The 19,815-nt window shown below is 35.8% G+C and overlaps 2 protein-coding genes across 2 annotated transcripts; one reads left to right on the top strand and one right to left on the bottom strand.

Annotated features, from left to right (window-relative positions):
* The first annotated feature begins 2,332 nt into the window (after positions 1-2,332).
* On the top strand, positions 2,333-3,910 carry LOC149178895 (protein UNUSUAL FLORAL ORGANS-like). The gene has a single exon (XM_089423736.1). It carries the CDS (start codon positions 2,656-2,658, stop codon positions 3,829-3,831), a length of 1,176 nt encoding a protein of 391 aa, XP_089279862.1. The 5' UTR covers positions 2,333-2,655; the 3' UTR covers positions 3,832-3,910.
* Positions 3,911-4,029: 119 nt separating this feature from the next.
* LOC149178894 (uncharacterized) lies at positions 4,030-15,274 on the bottom strand. Its single transcript, XM_089423735.1, has 3 exons — positions 14,814-15,274; positions 14,642-14,722; positions 4,030-4,265 (listed from the first exon to the last, which is right to left on the bottom strand). Exons 1-3 carry the CDS (start codon positions 15,179-15,181, stop codon positions 4,262-4,264), a joined length of 453 nt encoding a protein of 150 aa, XP_089279861.1. The 5' UTR covers positions 15,182-15,274; the 3' UTR covers positions 4,030-4,261.
* Positions 15,275-19,815: the final 4,541 nt, after the last annotated feature.

Below are 19,815 nucleotides of genomic sequence, written 5' to 3'. Positions count from 1 at the left end.
TGCATAAACAAACTGGTGAGATGTTGTATTCTATTATGACCAATACTACCATGACAACATCCAAATTACAGGCCTCATTTAGCAACATACAATCTCAGTTAAAACTTGAAAATATCTCATCTCTGGCCAAAGACACAAAGATTAAATCATTAGAAGACTTGGTAATCAAACTAGGCTATGATCCCAATGATGTAAAAGGAGAAGAAGAAATTGTGAGGAGAAAGAATATAGACATAACAACATTGAAGAAACATCTCAAGCCACCCTCTACAGAATACCCACAGACCAAGGAAGTTGGAAAGCTTCAGAAACAAAAGGAGGACATGCTCAAGATTATAATTGAACAAAAAAGCTAGATTAAGGACATGGAGGTTGAGATGGAAAAATTGATGAAGGAAAAGGAGCAATCATCACAGCTAGCAATAGTTCCACTAACAAGAGTCCCTATTTCAGTTGAAACAGTGGCAGGGGCATCTACATCGACAACAACAGAAGCACATACCACAGATTCTTAAAATGATCTAATTAAAGCTATGGAAGACCTGTCCATTCAAGGGAAGGAAATTAAAAAATTAAAGGCCCAACTCAAAGCTTTACAGGAGAAGAAATAAAAAATAGATAGTTCATATGTAATAGAACTATAGAAATATCATAGGCTAGCCCAAAATATTGAGTATTTGGAAAGTGAATCAGCAATGTATTTATAAAATTAAATAATAATAAATATTTAATTAATTATTAAATAACTAAATAATATTAAATAATTTAATTAAATAATAGTAACAATAATATTATTTTGGGAAACAAATTTGACTAAAAATATATGAAGGATAATTTAATTTTATTCCATGTTTAGGATGGACATTTCGCCCATTTTCAGAGATCTTGGAATTGAATAATTACAAATGAATGTTGTGGATATTTTTTATAAAAGGAAAATATGAATTAGGTGTTAACAAAGAATAATAAATATTAAACTAGTCATTAGAAACTAATATTAAAATATTAATATGGCATTTGAAAATAAAATAAATTGAGAAATTAAATTAAAAGGAAAATAGATCATTAATAGAAAAGCGTACCATATTAAGATTAAAAAAAAAATTAAGAATAAGAACAAAAATTCATCTAAAAAATAAATAATTACTTAATCAAGGGGGAATTGACAATATTTTTTTAGAATAATAATAAAAAAATAAGAGAGTTTCAAATCAACTATGCTTCAGAATGAAAAAAAAAATACTCCAACAAAGAGGATGAGAGAATTTCAAATCAACAAAGGTTAAAAATGAAAGAGAATAATTAAAGAAAGAGAAAAAACATTCGAAATTATAAAATTGAAGAATTTTTATTTCTTTCATAAGAATAATGAATAAATGCAATATATGATAATTTAAACTAAATATAATAAAACTAATGAATAAGATAGTAAGAATGGTTTAATTTATTGCAATCTTCAAGATTGGCTTATGGTGAGTGCACTATCATTTCAAATGAATTATTGGTCAAGGTTCTTCTTAATACCAGGTTCGATTCTTTGACACAAGTCAATTCATAATTCATCCTGGCCGCAGACATGATTCTTCTCACAATTGACATCATAATAAATAACACATTGTCCATATCCAACTGGAACACCCATATTTGAATATATATATATTATAGGATATTGTGTGATGAGAAAATTGGATGGTTTCATTTTCGTGAAAAAGTGGTCATAGCAAATGGTTTATAGATTCCCACAGATTTGATCCTTTTCTGGTTGAAGAGTCCCTATCTACTAATGTCAATTTCAAATGCTACTTTCTGGCAACTTGCAGATTTTCTTCGTTTCATAATAATTTACTTATGGTGTTGCATGCTGCACCTTCTTATTCATAGCTTCTGTTAATTAGTTTGCAGGAATCACAAGTGGGGACCAATTTCCTTACTCTATAACAGGCTTTTTCTTTAGGATTTACTGTTACCAAACGGCCAAGGCCCAAAAAGTAGTTGGGATTTTGTTTGAGATGCCCATTTGACGCAACCACTTTTGCTTCACATTCAATGTGAGACACCCCTTTAATGCGACGTTGACACTGCAGTGAGCGATGGATAGTGTGAGAGATGGTACAACAAAGAAATCCCAGTCATTGTTAGTGACTTCTAGCAGAAAACAACGCAAATTCACCATTGAAATACATCACCATTGTTTATATGGAATGGCACTATTACTGAAACGCGGGGATGAGGGCTCCACAGGTAACTTGAATGGTAAGTATCTTGAATAATTTAATAATTATATCACCCCCAGCTAGTGTGCTATATATTTCACATTTTGCCTTCCATTTTTCCGTGACCTTTGCATTGCCTGGTCTACTCTGGCCGTGCAATCATTCTTCTGGAACTTTAATAGGTTTTGGCTCTCCATTTTTTTTTATCAATGGGGTTGTTTTAATTCATTTTGCAGCAACTCCTCGAATTTATTATTATTATGATTAGGCTTAAATCCCTTTCTATGGCAGGCATTCATACTGTCTTTGCTGGCTTTTAAGTTGAGTTTGATATTTCTACTTTCTGTGCTTTTTGATTTCTATGTAATGATCCAGTAACCTCATTTTCTTGCAAAAAGGTTAATGTGTTACTGGTAAATTTGTTACTCAGTTTTCATTACTGATGGTAGAAATGCAGACAGAGAATAGTCACTGCAAATCCAGAAGTGAGAAGCAGCAATTAGAGGCGAACTTGTGGAGTGGGCTTCCCGAAGAAGTGGTAGAAAATATCTTGCTGTGCTTGCCCCTGGCTAGCACAGTGCAGTTTCAGAGCGTATGCACAAGATGGAAATCTCTGTTCCTCTCAGATGCGTATTGGAGAAGGAGATACCAGACGGATGCAGGGGAGGATCAAGAAGTGAAAAGAGGTGCATGGTTTTTCCTCTGCACAACGGGTGAATTCTCATGTGCCTTCGACTTCGAAATGGACCGCTGGCACAAAATTCCCAATCCTGCAATCCCTCGAATGTCTATTATTACAGCAGCAGGCAGCATTTTGTGTCTGGGGAATCTCGTTGCAGAGTGCAAGATATTATCCATATGCAATCCGATTAAGAAGACAGTGATGCAACTGCCTCCCACATCCAGAGTTCAGCTGATACACAAAGCAAGCATGTGTCTGAACAAGGATGGCCAGTCCTATAAAATTGTAGTAGCAGGGGAAGAAGATAGCATTATGTCTGCTACAATAAACTCGAGAGTATATAGGCTTTATACTGAGATTTACGATTCCATTGCTGGTTATTGGAAAATGGCAGGAAACCCATTACCCCATGCCAAATTTGGGTCCGATCCAGGAGTGTGGTGCAAAGGTTTGTTCTACTGTATTACAGAGATGCCATATGGTGTAGTTAGATTTGATCCAGAAAATGGCGTTTGGACTGAACTTGATACAGCGATGCCATGCTCTATTTCAACTCCTTCTCTTGCAGAGAGCAATGGCCGCCTAATCATGATTGGAAGAGTGGTTAACAACCTTAACAAAGCTACTGAAAAAATAGTCATCTGGGAATTGCAATACATAGACAGTGATATAATTGCATGGACCGAGATTCAACAGATGCCCCTCAGTATCTACTCCGAATTCATGGGTACTCTCAAATCTTATTCTCCATTCGTATGTTCTGCTATAGGTGATTGGCTGTGCATTGCTACACATCTAAGCCAGAGTACAATTGCTTTCAATTTATATAACAACATATGGAGAAGTCTTCCGACTGATCCTCTTTTTCCAGGAAACAGGAACTTTCGCTTGTTGGGTTTGTGTTATAAGCCTGCAGTGTCAGAGTGGCATGTATAGACATGGGAGTGTTCAGTCTCTTCCTCCTGAATGTTCGTTTAAAATCATGGAAGGGAGCCCAAGCTTCTCTTTAGATTGAGCTCTAGGGGAGAGATTCCTAATGTTGTGCAGGGACCAGTAGTTGATATAATACTGGTCCCACCAAACCACCAGTGATTAAGACTTTTGAAACCAAAATTTAGACAGAAATAAATAACATTATGTATAAATAAGTATTAAATTATGTCCAAAAATCACCCATACATTGACTGGGCCCACAAGTGTCCATAAATAGTATTTTACTACTTAATATTGCAAAACATATTGACCCAAGTAGAAAACAGCTAGAGCCATAAAGGCTTCCAAACTGGTCTATTCCAGAAGTACAAAACAGCAGTCACTTCAACCCCCACTCATCAGAACTGCAACTTTGCATCCCAAATAAATATGCCTACCTGCACATAACAAAAGGAATGTATGTCAGCATAACTGCTGTGTTGTTCAACAGCTAAACACCCTATGTTCAATAAATGACACCCAACCCAATAACAATTAAATCCACTTTGTTCAATAAATGACACCCAACCCAATAACAATTAAATCCACTTTGTTCAATAAATGATACCCAGACCCAATAACTGCAATAAATGACACCCATCTCACTCTATTTCTCATTAAAACAGATCAAAGCACATGGATCAACAAATAAACAATTCCCAACCATTAGATCACATCAAATTAAATCCATACCACACATTCAAAATGAAGCCATTGCAATCCATGTGCATCCATGTCCACCAATTAAAATCAAGTCCCCAAAACTATAAAAGAAGTCCACCCACTGTTGAAGTTCATCTTATGCTTTCAAACTATTCAGCAAACTTGAAGACAACATCACAAAACAGTGGCCAATATATTCAAGTTAGTTATATGAATTACAACTCATTCTTCTTACAGTTCTGTTTTCATTGTTTTCATTTATCAGATTTCTTACATTACAGTTCTGTCCATAGGGTGACAGTTAACCTATACAGTTACAGTTAACCTTTTTTATACAGAGTTTATGTATGTGTTCTAGCTTATTATATCATCAGCTTCATAGTGATTACAGCTTACATATCACAGAGGTTACGTATGTCGTGTTAGTACTGTAGTCATAGCTTGTTTACTTTACAGGAATTGAACCTTAGCTTACACCTTAGCTTACAGGAATTGAGCGAGCGATTATTATGGCTTGGGTTCTGCAGGAATTGAACCTTAGCTTACACCTTAGCTTACAGGAATTGAGCGAGCGATTATTATGGCTTGGGTTCTATGCAGAATGAGTTAAAACATAGAGCAAATAAGTGAATTTCTACTACTGGTGAATGGACCATAGAACTGTAAGATTTTAGATAATGAGAAAACACAATTATAAGTAACATAGCAGATGACCATCTTATTGGCCTTCATATCTTTTCACCTCGTTGAGCTCGAGACCTTAGGGTATGGAGATCCCGAGCCATACGAAGTTGTAAAAGTTGGACCAAAGGAATGGGGATTTACATAACTCAGCTCTGTAAATTAAGTCACAGATAATGGAGAGAAATCTTGGAGCAGAGATTGTTCTTCACAATATTCAAAATAACTAAATAAATTATATGAAAAATATAAAAAATAAATGACTGCAATGAAACTCGATTAAACTGAAGTAAAACCGATTGTCTATGACACCTAGGAGACCATAGAATCAAATGTAATAGTGATTACAGCTTACATATCACAGAGGTTACGTATGTCGTGTTAGTACTGTAGTCATAGCCAATAGCTAATCACTGGAAGAAGAAACATGACTCGCTATCCTTCCAAGCAAGCAATCCCCACATCCCTTCCCGTTCCTTATATAGTTTCATCTCCCTAGCCATATCCAATCGGAGACCGAGTCTAACCTTGAATAGCATCAGAATCAAAGCCAGCATTCGAACCATTTCCAGCCCAAGATTGATGCAATGCAAAAAAAGGTAGGTAGTAAAAAGGCAGTTAGCACTGTAGTCATAGCTTGTTTAGCTTACAGGAATTGAAGCTTAGCTTACAGGAATTGAGCGATTATTATGGCTTGGGTTCTATGCAGAATGAGTTAAAACATAGAACAAAAACGAATTGTAACTTTAATGACTCTGATAAACTTAGTAATTTTTCACATATTTTCAGACCTTGACAATCATCATTGAAACATCACATTGAAACATAATCGAAAGACATTGAAACATAATCGAAAGACATGTATTTTCAGAAGCATGAAGCTATTGAGAAAGCAAAAATTTTGATATTGAGTCGAAAGAATGCAAATAAGTGAATTTCTACTACTGATGAATGGACCATAGAACTGAGGAATGGTTTCTTAGAATGGAAGCCCGAGCGGATTAGATGACTGTAAGATTTGAGATAATGAGAAAACACAATTAGGTAAACAAGCATGGTTAGAAAGAGTCATATGTAACTACTGTGTTCTAATTGCATAACTACTGTGTTCTAATACATAATCAATACATATGGATACACTGTAATCACTGTATATGTATATCCTAATGTAATACATATGGATAGACTGTAATCACTGTATACGCATATCCTAATGTAAGATGACTGTAAGATTTGAGATAATGAGAAAACACAATTAGGTAAACAAGCATGGTTAGAAAGAGTCATATGTAACTACTGTGTTCTAATTGCATAACTACTGTGTTCTAATACATAATCAATACATATGGATACACTGTAATCACTGTATATGTATATCCTAATGTAATACATATGGATAGACTGTAATCACTGTATACGCATATCCTAATGTAACAAGCTCTGTTTCCTCATTACTTTGATTTCCATGGTTCTACTTATGGCACTGATTCAACCATTAGTAATGATTACACTCTACTCTATAAGGTAAGTACATATTGAATAGACCTACTTATTACCTGTATTCCCTAATCTTTAACAGATATAAGGAGAATGACGTAATTCATACATGTTTACATACCTCATTGGTTTAGCTGTATAAAGCTGTTGAAAGTAAATGGAAAATGATATATGAAAACAGTGACATACATGTTGATAATTTCCTGTAATAGAGGAAAAGTATTTTTGCAGAAGTAATAAAGCATAATTTGACATATATTCTAATGTCTAAATGCAACATACATGTTGATAATTTCCTGTAATAGAGAAAAAGTAATTTTTGCAGAAGTAATAAAGCATAATTTGACATATATTCTAATGTCTAAATGCATGCAATAATTTTACAGGTTGTTGCATCTATGGCAAAAGGAAGTTACTCTGCTCGTACAAGGAGAAGTGGTAGGAGAGTGACAAGGGGTGCGCAGCTGCGATGCACATCGTCCGATGATGACAGGCCAGCTGATGTCAATGACGGCAATGCACCAGGGAACATTGTTGAAAATGACCATGTGACAGCCGCTGATGTTAACACAGCATCAGCCACAGAACCACCATCAACAACAGTCCAAGGGGCAAGCTCAACTAAAAAGATCAGTGCTATAAGAGGATGGACAAAAGAACAAATGTTAGTTGCAATTGACGACATAGAGTTTAATGGATACTCAGTTCGGGCATCTGCAAAAAAACATGGTATTCCTCCCTCATCAATACATTATTGGATAAATGGACTGACTCATACAAAACGTAGAGGGCCTCTTACAGTTATGACTGAGGAGGAGGAGGCCGAGGTGGTTGAGTGGTGTAAAGAGATGGCCCAACTGGGACATGGGCTAGAGTTGATACAACTCAAATCAACAGTTGCTCAAATCTGTCAAGGGAGGCCAAACCCATTCAAAGATGGGTTTCCTGGTAAATCATGGTGGTTTGGGTTTAAAAAAAGGCATCCAGAACTTGTATTGCGTACTGCTGAGGGCCTTGACAGAGACAGAGCATTAAATTTGCGCCCTGCAGTTGTGCAAAAATTCTATGACACACTTTCTAGTGCTTACGATAAACATTCTTATGGAGCAGACCATATATGGAACTGTGATGAAACAGGTTTACAGGCAGGGAGGAATTGTGGCATGCGGGTAATTGCCAAGAGAGGGAGCCGAAATGTGCCAAAGATTTTGCCCAAGAGCAGGGAGTGGATAACTATTTTATGTTGTGTTAATGCAATTGGTACTTCAATCCCAGGATTTTATCTATTCAAAGGTAAAAATCAACTGAAAAACTATATACAGAACTGTGAACCAGGTGCATGCATGGCTGCACATCCCCATGCATGGATGACTAAAGAACTGTTTCTAAGTTGGCTTTTTCACTTTGCTGCATCGGTACCAGGTGGCGTCTCGCCTAATAACAGACACCTTTTGATATTAGATGGCCATGGGAGCCACATGGCTGTACAAACAATTGAGGAAGCAAACAATTTAGGCATCGACCTGTTGACATTGCCCGCTCATACCACTCATAGGCTGCAACCCCTTGATGTTAGTGTGTTTGGCCCTTTCAAGAACTATTTCAGGTCGGAGCGTGCTGCATGGATGGCAAAGAATCCAGGGGTTGAGGTGAAAAGGTTTGAGCTAGCAGAGCTTGCAAGTAAAGCTTTTAAAAGGGCTTTGACACCATCAAATATCAAGGCTGGCTTTAGGAGGACAGGAATCTGGCCACTGAACTATGATGCTCTTATGCATGATACTGGTTGTAGCCAAGCGTTTCATGTGGATGGTCAGGAAGAAGGGAATGTCCAAACAAGTGTTGAAGTGCAAGAAGTAGATGACCAAGATGATGTTGTTGCAGCTGGCAATATGATTTCCCTGTCTCAAGGACACTTATATGCTGAAGATGATGAAACTGTATGTGAAACACAATATAACAATGAACAAATTCCTAGTAACATGGAGATTGTTCCACCAACTCAAGAAAATGAAATTCCTGTTGCTGATATTGCTAATGATATTGTTGAACATGCAGTTGACAATGACCAATTGACATTGCCAAGCCAAGTAACCCCACCTTCATGGCTAGCAGAAGCAATGATCAATATGAATGCACATAGTGTCTCAGCAACCAATGAAGAAAGCATGAACATGCCCTCACAACCAGTAGAATTGAACAGTGAAATTGTTCATTTTTTTGTGGACAATAGATCAATGGAAGAAGATGAAGGACATAATGAGGCATCAAATGAAGATAATGATATGGTTCAATCAGTTCCAACAGATACTGAAAGGGAAGTACCAAGCAATGACATGCAGGTGGGAGGGGTGGAGAAGACACTTGGACGGTTCCTAAAGCTACCAGTAGAGAGAGTATCAATGAAAAAAAATCAAGGTGCACCAGGTAGTCTTCGTCTGGGCCGAAGCTCACAGTTACTAACCTCAGAGGACTATATAAACCTGTTAGTTGAGTCAGAAAAAAAGAAATTTGAAATGCAAGAATTAAAACAGAAAAAGAAGGATATAGTCAAGGAGAAGAAGGCAGCAAGGATTGTTGCAGCACAACGTCGAGCAGAAGAACGGATTGAAAGAGATAAAGCAAGGCAAGTTAAAGACCAACAAAAGCAAATGGCAAGACAGGAAAAGGAAAAACGAAAGGCACAACAAATGCTTGAAAAGGAACAAGGGATGATCAACGATACAAGAATAGCTGATGAAACCAGGATTATTTCAAACTCATTGGACTCCATTGCAGACAATACACCATTATTCCAAGATCTCATAAACATTCAAGTGCCCCACTATCAAACTGAGGGTTTACCCACTTGCCTTGTTCCTACCAGAGCTGGTGTCAATTCTCTGTATGCTCATTACACACCTCCACTTAATGCAGGGGTCAGTAGGGAAAATGTGAGGTATGGGTACTCAGTACCTCCATGGTTGGAAGCTGCAAATTGGAATCAATCATATGGCATCAATCAACCATTTCCTAATCAGCCCTTGACTGGTAGGCCAACCTACCTGGCTCAAGAAGGTAACTCGGGGAGTTTTGGCACTCAAGATTCTCAGGGCCATAAAGAATAGGGGTGCCATATGTTTTTGGTTCTAACCACATTATGATGTGGATTTTGGATAGATTGTATCTTTTTCTTGGCACAGAAACATTTTGGCTTACAACACTAGATTGTATCTTTTTCTTGTCACAAAAATATTTTGGCTTAGAACACTAGATTGTATCTTTTTCTTGTCCTAAGAAACATTTTGGCTAACAACCTAGTAGTGATTTCTTGTGGCAACCTAACTGTGTGTTGATAAGAAATTTTCAATGGAATATGTCTTTCTGTAAAATATTAATTATGATAAAACTATTTCTATAAGTTATTCTGTGCACCCTCCCCGCCACGTCAGAAAACCACGCGTAAAAGCACATGGAGCCGATACAACACCTGTCCACCATGGAGCTCATGTGTTGGCCATCATATCATTGCATAAAACTTTGTGTTCGCGCCATTTCACAGGTTTGTTCGGGGTCATTGCTGCGATGTTTGGGGATTCAATAATAACATTTCAAGTTGCATATGAAAAAGGCTAAATATAGAAATCAAATGACCAGACAATCTTATTATGATTGAGAGCACTCATTATCAAGTTGAGTATGAAAAAGGCTAAATACAGAGATCAATGAGGAGGCAATCTACCTCACAATAAGTTTTATTAAATGTGAAAAAGCCACTAATAATTTTATTGATTGAGGGGACACTTGAGAAATTGAGAGCACTCATTATCAAGTTGCATATGAAAAAGGCTAAATATAGAAATCAAATGACCAGACAATCTTATTATGATTGAGAGCACTCAATATCAAGTTGAGTATGAAAAAGGCTAAATACAGAAATCAATGAGGAGGCAATGTACCTCATAATAAGTTTTATTAAATGTGAAAAAGCCACTAACAATTTTATTCATTGAGGGGACACTTGAGAAATTGAGAGCACTCATTATCAAGTTGCTCTCATTATCAAGTTGAGCATGAAAAAGGCTAAATAAGTGGACCGTTATCTAAAGGAACATCATTCAACTTGATAGCTCATGCTTCAACCATAATGCTTACAAAGCAATTTCTATCCATTGTATTCTGTAATAGCTAGTCAGTGAACCCCAAGACGGGTTGGAAACAGAGACTACTTCAGATATTCACACAATGAGTAAACTATTATATCATATACTAATTTACATTAGAACTTTGAAGTGAACATCTGAATCAGAGGGACCTAGGAATAAGTCATATTTGCTCATTTACATGATCCACATCCTTAATTAAATTAAAATGAACAGTAAGGCCACTGAATGTGCAAGCCCCATTCTTGGGAGCAATTGGAGGGATGACCTTGTTCGCTGGAAGTGAAGGAGGGAGAAGTATAGCTTTGTCCACTCAACTCCCTCACAATCAGATGGAAACCCTGAGACAGATACTCTTGATCATCCCGTATTGAACATTCTTTCGATTTCTATATGTGGTTCCATATTAATATGTCTCGGTTCTTCTACTTAGTGGACAGTTCACACCTCAATGGCTCAATGGCTAGACAGTTCGCACCTCAATGGCTCAATGGCTTTTCATGTGGTCAATAAATTTTGACATCAGATGTTAGGAGAGATGGGTTTGACACTCAACCCATTAATCTTTGGATGATCTTTTCTCTAAGAGCATTTTATACATTGTATTTTTTATGCCTTCGATCTCAACATTGAAGGCATCAAATTTGCAGCACTGTACAAAGCTCTAAACTCACTTATGGCTCCAATAAGTGGACCGTTATCAAAAGGAACATCATTCAACTTGATAGCTCATGCTTCAACCATAATGCTTACAAAGCAATTTCTACCCATTGTATTCTGTAATAGCTAGTCAGTGAACCCTAAGACGGGCTGGAAACAGAGACTACTTCAGATATTCACACAATGAGTAAACTATTATATCATATACTAATTTACATTAGAACTTTGAAGTGAACATCTGAATCAGAGGGACCTAGGAATAAGTCATATTTGCTCATTTACATGATCCACATCCTTAATTAAATTAAAATGAACAGTAAGGCCACTGAATGTGCAAGCCCCATTCTTGGGAGCAATTGGAGGGACGACCTTGTTCGCTGGAAGTGAAGGAGGGAGAAGTATAGCTTTGTCCACTCAACTCCCTCACAATCAGATGGAAACCCTGAGACAGATACTCTTGATCATCCCGTATTGAACATTCTTTCGATTTCTATATGTGGTTCCATATTAATATGTCTCGGTTCTTCTACTTAGTGGACAGTTCACACCTCAATGGCTCAATGGCTAGACAGTTCGCACCTCAATGGCTCAATGGCTTTTCATGTGGTCAATAAATTTTGACATCAGATGTTAGGAGAGATGGGTTTGACACTCAACCCATTAATCTTTGGATGATCTTTTCTCTAAGAGCATTTTATACATTGTATTTTTTATGCCTTCGATCTCAACATTGAAGGCATCAAATTTGCAGCACTGTACAAAGCTCTAAACTCACTTATGGCTCCAATAAGTGGACCGTTATCTAAAGGAACATCATTCAACTTGATAGCTCATGCTTCAACCATAATGCTTACAAAGCAATTTCTATCCATTGTATTCTGTAATAGCTAGTCAGTGAACCCCAAGACGGGTTGGAAACAGAGACTACTTCAGATATTCACACAATGAGTAAACTATTATATCATATATTAATTTACATTAGAACTTTGAAGTGAACATCTGAATCAGAGGGACCTAGGAATAAGTCATATTTGCTCATTTACATGATCCACATCCTTAATTAAATTAAAATGAACAGTAAGGCCACTGAATGTGCAAGCCCCATTCTTGGGAGCAATTGGAGGGATGACCTTGTTCGCTGGAAGTGAAGGAGGGAGAAGTATAGCTTTGTCCACTCAACTCCCTCACAATCAGATGGAAACCCTGAGACAGATACTCTTGATCATCCCGTATTGAACATTCTTTCGATTTCTATATGTGGTTCCATATTAATATGTCTCGGTTCTTCTACTTAGTGGACAGTTCACACCTCAATGGCTCAATGGCTAGACAGTTCGCACCTCAATGGCTCAATGGCTTTTCATGTGGTCAATAAATTTTGACATCAGATGTTAGGAGAGATGGGTTTGACACTCAACCCATTAATCTTTGGATGATCTTTTCTCTAAGAGCATTTTATACATTGTATTTTTTATGCCTTCGATCTCAACATTGAAGGCATCAAATTTGCAGCACTGTACAAAGCTCTAAACTCACTTATGGCTCCAATAAGTGGACCGTTATCAAAAGGAACATCATTCAACTTGATAGCTCATGCTTCAACCATAATGCTTACAAAGCAATTTCTACCCATTGTATTCTGTAATAGCTAGTCAGTGAACCCTAAGACGGGCTGGAAACAGAGACTACTTCAGATATTCACACAATGAGTAAACTATTATATCATATACTAATTTACATTAGAACTTTGAAGTGAACAACTGAATCAGCGGGACCTAGGAATAAGTCATATTTGCTCATTTACATGATCCACGTCCTTAATTAAATTAAAATGAAAAGTCACTGATACAGTAAGGTTTTATCGTTGGAGCCCGAGAAGGGTTAGTTATTGAAATGCATTTTATGTATGAGAACATAATTCATTACTAAAAATATTTATTCTCTTATCTCTGTAACCATCAGTAACCGGTTTTGGAATCGACTGTAAAATGTGTGAACTTTTTTTTTCAGAGAAAAAAGCATCACATATTATATTGACAATATAAAAAACATCATAAGATACAAAAGGGTGGCATATGACAGCCACTGTCCGAGACATCTCGAGGAAAGGAAAATGTCAGAGGTCCGAAAACATATACATCAGGTTCAGGAAAATAGCAAAAAGCATCAAAATTAATAACCAGGAGTAACAAATTCCAAAAACGAACAAGACTTCTCTTCCTCCATAGTTAAATAACTGCAATGGTAGACTTATACTGCCCCATACATATGGCCATTAAAGAATTTGTTATTTTCAGCGCAACGAAAAAAAACCCCAAATTTGCTTAAACTGTAAATATACTCAAATTAGTCAATTGTGAGCAGCGTCAACATGGAAACAAAAAGGACTATGTATACAGGATATCCATATTGCAAAACATATACATCAGGTTCAGGAAAATAGCAAAAACACCAAAATTAATAAGCAGGAGTAACAAATTCCAGAGACGAACAGGACTTCTCTTCCTCCATAGTTAAATAACTGCAATGGTAGCCCATACATATGGCCATTAAAGAATTTGTTATTTTCAGCGCAACAAAAAAAACCCCATATTTGCTTAAACTATAAATATACTCAAATCAGTCAATTGAGAGCAACGTCAGCATGGAAACAAAAAGGACTGTGTATACAGGATATCCATATTGCAAAACATAGCAAAAAGCACCAAAATTAATAACTAGGAGTAACAAATTCCAACAAATTCCAAAAACGAACAGGACTTCTCTTCCTCCATAGTTAAATAACTGCAATGGTAGACTTACACTGCCCCATACATATGGCCATTAAAGAATTTGTTATTTTCAGCGCAACCAAACAGCGAAAACAACGAAAACAACGAAATTTCAGATAAACCCTAAACCTTCAACAACAAACAGCTCAAAATATCCCATAAACCCTAAACCTTCAACAACAAACAGCTCAAAATATCCCATAAACCCTAAACCTTCAACAACAAACAGCTCAAAATATCCCATAAACCCTAAACCCTCGGAAAAAAATCCTCCAAAAAATGCCATAAAAGTTTACAAAATATCCAAAAATAGAGATGTTGTGTTGAAAAACACAGAGAATGCTGGTAGGATTAAAATCCTACCGGGTACATGGTCGCCGACCTCCCCCACCTTCCCTGGAGCTCGCCAGACCTTCTCCACACCTGCAACGACGTTCTGCACACCTGCAACGAGAAGAAAAATATATATTAGGGAACTGAAAACCACAAAAACACCACCACAAAACAGCAAATTGACAGCAAAACACCATTTGACCTCGAGCTCAGTAAAACAGCGACCGACTCCTCCCCAAACAACAAAATCGTCGAATAAGACCAGCAACAGAGAAATGCTAAACAACTGACATTCCAGAACGACCAAGAACTCCAGGCGGAAAAGCACAAGAAAAGGAGAAGCGCTGTGCCAACCACAAACCCTGAAACTCCAGCAAACATTCGCACCAGCACCTGCATACCAGGCGAAGCGCGCAGGTCCACAAACCCTGTCAACCGAACAAACGCCTCAAACAGCACAGCTATAAACGACGAAGTGCGCAGGTTCCGGGGCCGTCCCGTGCCATAATCGGCGGGGGGCTTCGCCCAACGACCGGCCCCGAGCAGAAACACACAGGGAAACTCATACATCGCAGCAAAAACCCCAAACGAACCTGTGAAATGGCGCGAACACAAAGATTTATGGGTTGATAAGGTAGCCAACACATGGAGCTCCACGGTGGACAGGTGTCGTACCGGCTCCATGTGCTTTTACGCGTGTTTATCTGACGTGGCGGGGAGGGCGCACATGTAATGGCGACCCTCCCCTACCCGAGGCTCTTTTTTTTTTTTTCGGGTGAAACTCAAACAAGTACCTGCAAGCAACTTTTCTGAATTTTTTGTCATGTGACAATTACTGTGATTTGATGGATTGTATTGACTCTCCACTCCAGACAGATGTATGGGTCACAGGTTATGCTGAAAAGAGGATGACCCACTGACTGTAGTCATCTGACAGCAGCCCCATTGAAAGGATATTCCCTCGCGTTTAGGTGAAAATATCGTGTAAACTTTTTTTGGAAAGCAACGCATATGGCATCGCGTGATAGTTTATTTTTCAATTTTAAAGCAATAAATGCAGGAGAATCTACATAACAGTTCGAGTAGTGTCATCTTGAAGCTCAACGAACTCTCTGGTCGCACTGGACATTCTTTATCGATAAAGGCTGTCCCCCACCAATTTGATTTTAATACAGTGTTATTTTATAAATTTTTAACTTTGTTTTGAAATTTTTCTATGGACCAGGTTTTTTATTTTTTTATGGATCATTTTATAGTGAAAAGTTTGATTTTTAATTAGTTCTCAAAATTTTATAAAGTTCATTTTAAAAAAAAAAATTAAATTAAATTAAATTATTACACTTACTATTTTGAAAATTAAAATGAAACTTTTTGAAATATATGAAATAATTAATTTTATAGTTTGATAAATAAAATTTATTTAATATATATATATATATGATACCAAACGTCATAATAGTATACATCAAATCTTAATATTTATAAAAAATAGTGTACACATTAAATCTCAATATTTATGAAAATTTTATTATTTATAAAAATAAAAGTTATATATGACACCAAGTCATAATAGTACACACAACAAATCTCAATATTTATGAAAAAATACACACATTAAATCTCAATATTTGTGAAAAATATACGTATCAAATCTCAATATTTGTGAAAAAAAAAAATACACACATCAAATCTCAAAATTTATGTCAAATCTCACTAGCACAACCGAAATCTCAAAATTTATGTCAAATCTCACTAGCACAATCGGTTGAGGATGGGTCGCCTAGGTAAGGCAAACTAGGATCAAACCTCATGGAGGTTGTTGCCTCCATGCTAGGGAGAGGAGACATGCTAAAAATTGAGTCAACTTAGGGTTGTTGTTTCTCAAGCCACATATCAAGCCTGGAGGATCATAAACAACATGACAAAAAAAAATCTCAATATTTATGAAAGCTCATGTTTGACTTATAATTATGTGTAACTTTTGAAAATAATTTACAAAGTTTGATCAAGTTTTTGAAAAAATTTAACAATCACATTTTTATTTTATGATATTGTTTTTTTTGTTTTATATATATATATATATATATATATATATTAAATGTGAAATTAATTTATATATAATATTAAAATATATAATTTACTTAATATAAAAAAAAAAACATAAAAACTATTATGTCATTATTAAAATAAAATATTCCTAAGTTATAATGGGAATTTTTTAACAAAATCTTACTACTATGACTCCAATATTACTGGAATAACTACAAAAAATTCCAACAAACGCATTTGTTATATTCTATCACTTCCTATATCAATATAAAGATATTTTTTAAAATGCAATCTAAGTTCTTCCTCTAAACTCTTACTGCATTTGAGTTTCTTCCTACGTTAATACAACTTCTTTAAATAATCGTTAATACAACTTCTTTAGATAAATGATCAATATTTAAGTTGAATTATATATATATATGAAAAAAATCATCAATTTTTTTTTTTACCTTCATAAATTGATTTCTAATTGCAACTAATATTATAGTCTCAATTTAACATTTATTGCCTATTTAATCTATTCATAATTTAAAGTCTCCCAATACTTAATAAATATTTTTCTATTGTTTTTTTCATAAAAATATAAAATGCCTAAAACTTAAATATTCCTTTACTAACAACATTGATTTAACTATTCCATTATAAATCTTTATAGCTCTTTGGTATGCCCCTAAGCCAACATGCATTTTCTTAATTAATTATGCATTCCTTTAATATTATATAATGTTTTTCTTTGAAACATTTTTACCTACCTTTAACAACTAGTTTGATTTAATGAGCAACTTGTGTAGGAGCCATATAAAGCCTTGAAATATCAAGTTGTCAAATAATGCAAGGTAAAGACTTGTAAACATTTGTAGGTGCATTAATTATTTAAGAATATAGACAGCAAACAAAAACCAATCGATTCCATTTATTGTGGAAATTTTTGTTATAAATGATTTTAATGCAAAATAGAAATTTCATTGTTTTAACTAAACACTTAATGAATCATAACTTTGCTAATTATACTATAAAAATATCCCTACTTAAAAACTTTAACAATTCTATTCGTTTTAATATTTTGAAAATTTGTTTTAATATTCTGATTCAAAATTTGTGTTGAAAATGCAACAAGATGATGGAGCTTAGTGGAAAGGAGTCGCCTTCACTAAGTGGGCCCGCAGGCTATTTTTGGCACAAAGTCTATTTTTAGACTATGTCTATTTTTAGACATATGGATCATGGTCTATGAGTTGCAGGATGCTATTTGTGGATGATTGGTCATGTTGGTAAAAATAGATGGACTTCTATTTTTAGGCATATGGGCGGAGTCTATTTTTAGACTGGTAGGCTAAAAATAGAACAATCGAATATTATTAGCTCATAATAATATTTGGACTATAAACATTATCTTATCCTCTTGGAGCACTTCAGTTTAAGCTACAGATGTGGCACATACAGCTATTAGAAGGAAATACGCTTTTCTCGTGGGTCAGTTGAGCTATTGCATGCAGGACTTCAGTTAGAACTCATGTGGTTGAGTTTGGTGGAGTTGATTGTGGAGTTGATGGAGTTGTGTTCAGTTTGACTTGGTTAAACTAGTTGTATTTAGTCTAACTGCAAATACACTAGTGATGAGTGATGTGAATTAATTGTTAATTAATTTACTAATTAGTAACTCATAAAGCAACTAAATAATACATCAGTTAACTCAGTGCATGGACAGTTCAGTGGAGACAGGTGTTAGAGGTTGAGATTGCTATCAGTTGTGACTATAGTTGTGCATGAGATCTTGCACAATAAGTGGGATTGAGTAATGCCAATGAGGATTGCGTGGTTCAGCCAAGGAAATACGAGTTTGCTTCAGCCATTCATCATTATTCTCATGCAGGATTGCGCAGTGGAGGCAGGGAAGCAGCAGAGGAGATTTGAACCTGTGATTGATTCGGATCTGAGCTAGTTTGTGTGTAACAGGTGGAGATAGTACTGAGTACCTGAGAGGAGTATTGTACTATGTATTGTTACATGTTCTCAATCATTATAATATACAGATAGTGTGGGGTTTTCAGCTGTATGCTTTCCCCGGGTTACATACTGTGTTAATGTGCTCATGCGATTGATGTTTCATTGTTTTTAATTCCACAAAATTGATGATCAACGTAGAGGAGGTTATGTATTATGCATGCATTCCGCAATAGTGTATAATCAGGATAATCTCTGTGAATAAGTTTCATATTATTCAAAATTTCTATAATTTGAAGAAGATCTCAACTATTATAATATCGCCTACAAAATAGAACCTTGTAAATCACAAGTTTTAATAATAATAAAAATTAAGATCTTTATACATGGGCATGAGGGGAATTTTTATCTTAAAAGCAATAACTTTTGCTAACAATTACTTTTTGCAATAGAGGCAGGTAGTAAGCAACAACATTGCATATTACACTTGTTTAAATTAAAAAATTGTGTTACCTTCTCATCAATCCATTGCATATTCACAGAGAAAAATGGTTTGGGCATTTTCAAGGGAATACCAACCAAATCCAATATCAAGAGACAAGCTAACCGCAAGCTAATGTAAATTTATATGAAACTAACTCCCCTAAGATTGACAATGCTTTACATTTACTACTTTCCTCGTAAAAGAACCTCGAAATTATCGTAGATTATCGAGGGTCCTTTTTTCCTTTTTTCTTCCTAACATTAATCTATTCCAAGGAATTACCAGTAACAAATATGGAGGAGACAATGAGTGCATCTGAGTGATCTGATCCATGTGAGCGTTTGTGGCCACTCATTCATAAAGCCAAAACCATAGTTGTATCTCATTCTGCCTTTGTTTGAGGGATGGATCTCAACATCTACACAATGAAATGTACTTGGATGGGGTGGAGCTAATGTTGAAGGACTCATTTTTGGTATAGAAGATTTTTGTTGCTACATATTTTTTGGTTTGTGGGTTGAAGAAATATTAGTTTCTATATCTACTTTAAAGAAACGATTGAGTGAGTTTCCCATATCAGCGAAGATGTTTAGATGTAGAAAATGAAGGGGAAAGTTTGGGAGTCTTACCCAAACTAGAGTGACCATAGTTGGCATAGAAAGAGGGTTAAAACCAACAAACGAAGTTCTAAAAAATATCCCAACAGGGTCCCAAACCAACGTTTTTC

Source organism: Pinus tabuliformis, chromosome 4_1, assembly GCF_031772625.1.
Source record: "Pinus tabuliformis cultivar Carrire ecotype Pingquan chromosome 4_1, CPIR1, whole genome shotgun sequence".
Classification (NCBI taxonomy): domain Eukaryota; kingdom Viridiplantae; phylum Streptophyta; class Pinopsida; order Pinales; family Pinaceae; genus Pinus; species Pinus tabuliformis.
The sequence above is the reverse complement of the archived record's forward strand: the minus strand, read 5'-3'. Positions and strand labels throughout refer to the sequence as shown.

Excerpts from the sequence above, each read along its gene's own strand:
- LOC149178895 (XM_089423736.1), top strand. The coding sequence starts at position 2,656 with ATGGTAGAAATGCAGACAGAGAATAGTCACTGCAAATCCAGAAGTGAG.
- LOC149178894 (XM_089423735.1), bottom strand. The coding sequence starts at position 15,181 with ATGTATGAGTTTCCCTGTGTGTTTCTGCTCGGGGCCGGTCGTTGGGCG. Across the intron at positions 14,723-14,813 it reads GCTGTTTTACTGAGCTCGAG|GTGTGCAGAACGTCGTTGCA; the intron begins GTCAAATGGTGT and ends TTCTCGTTGCAG.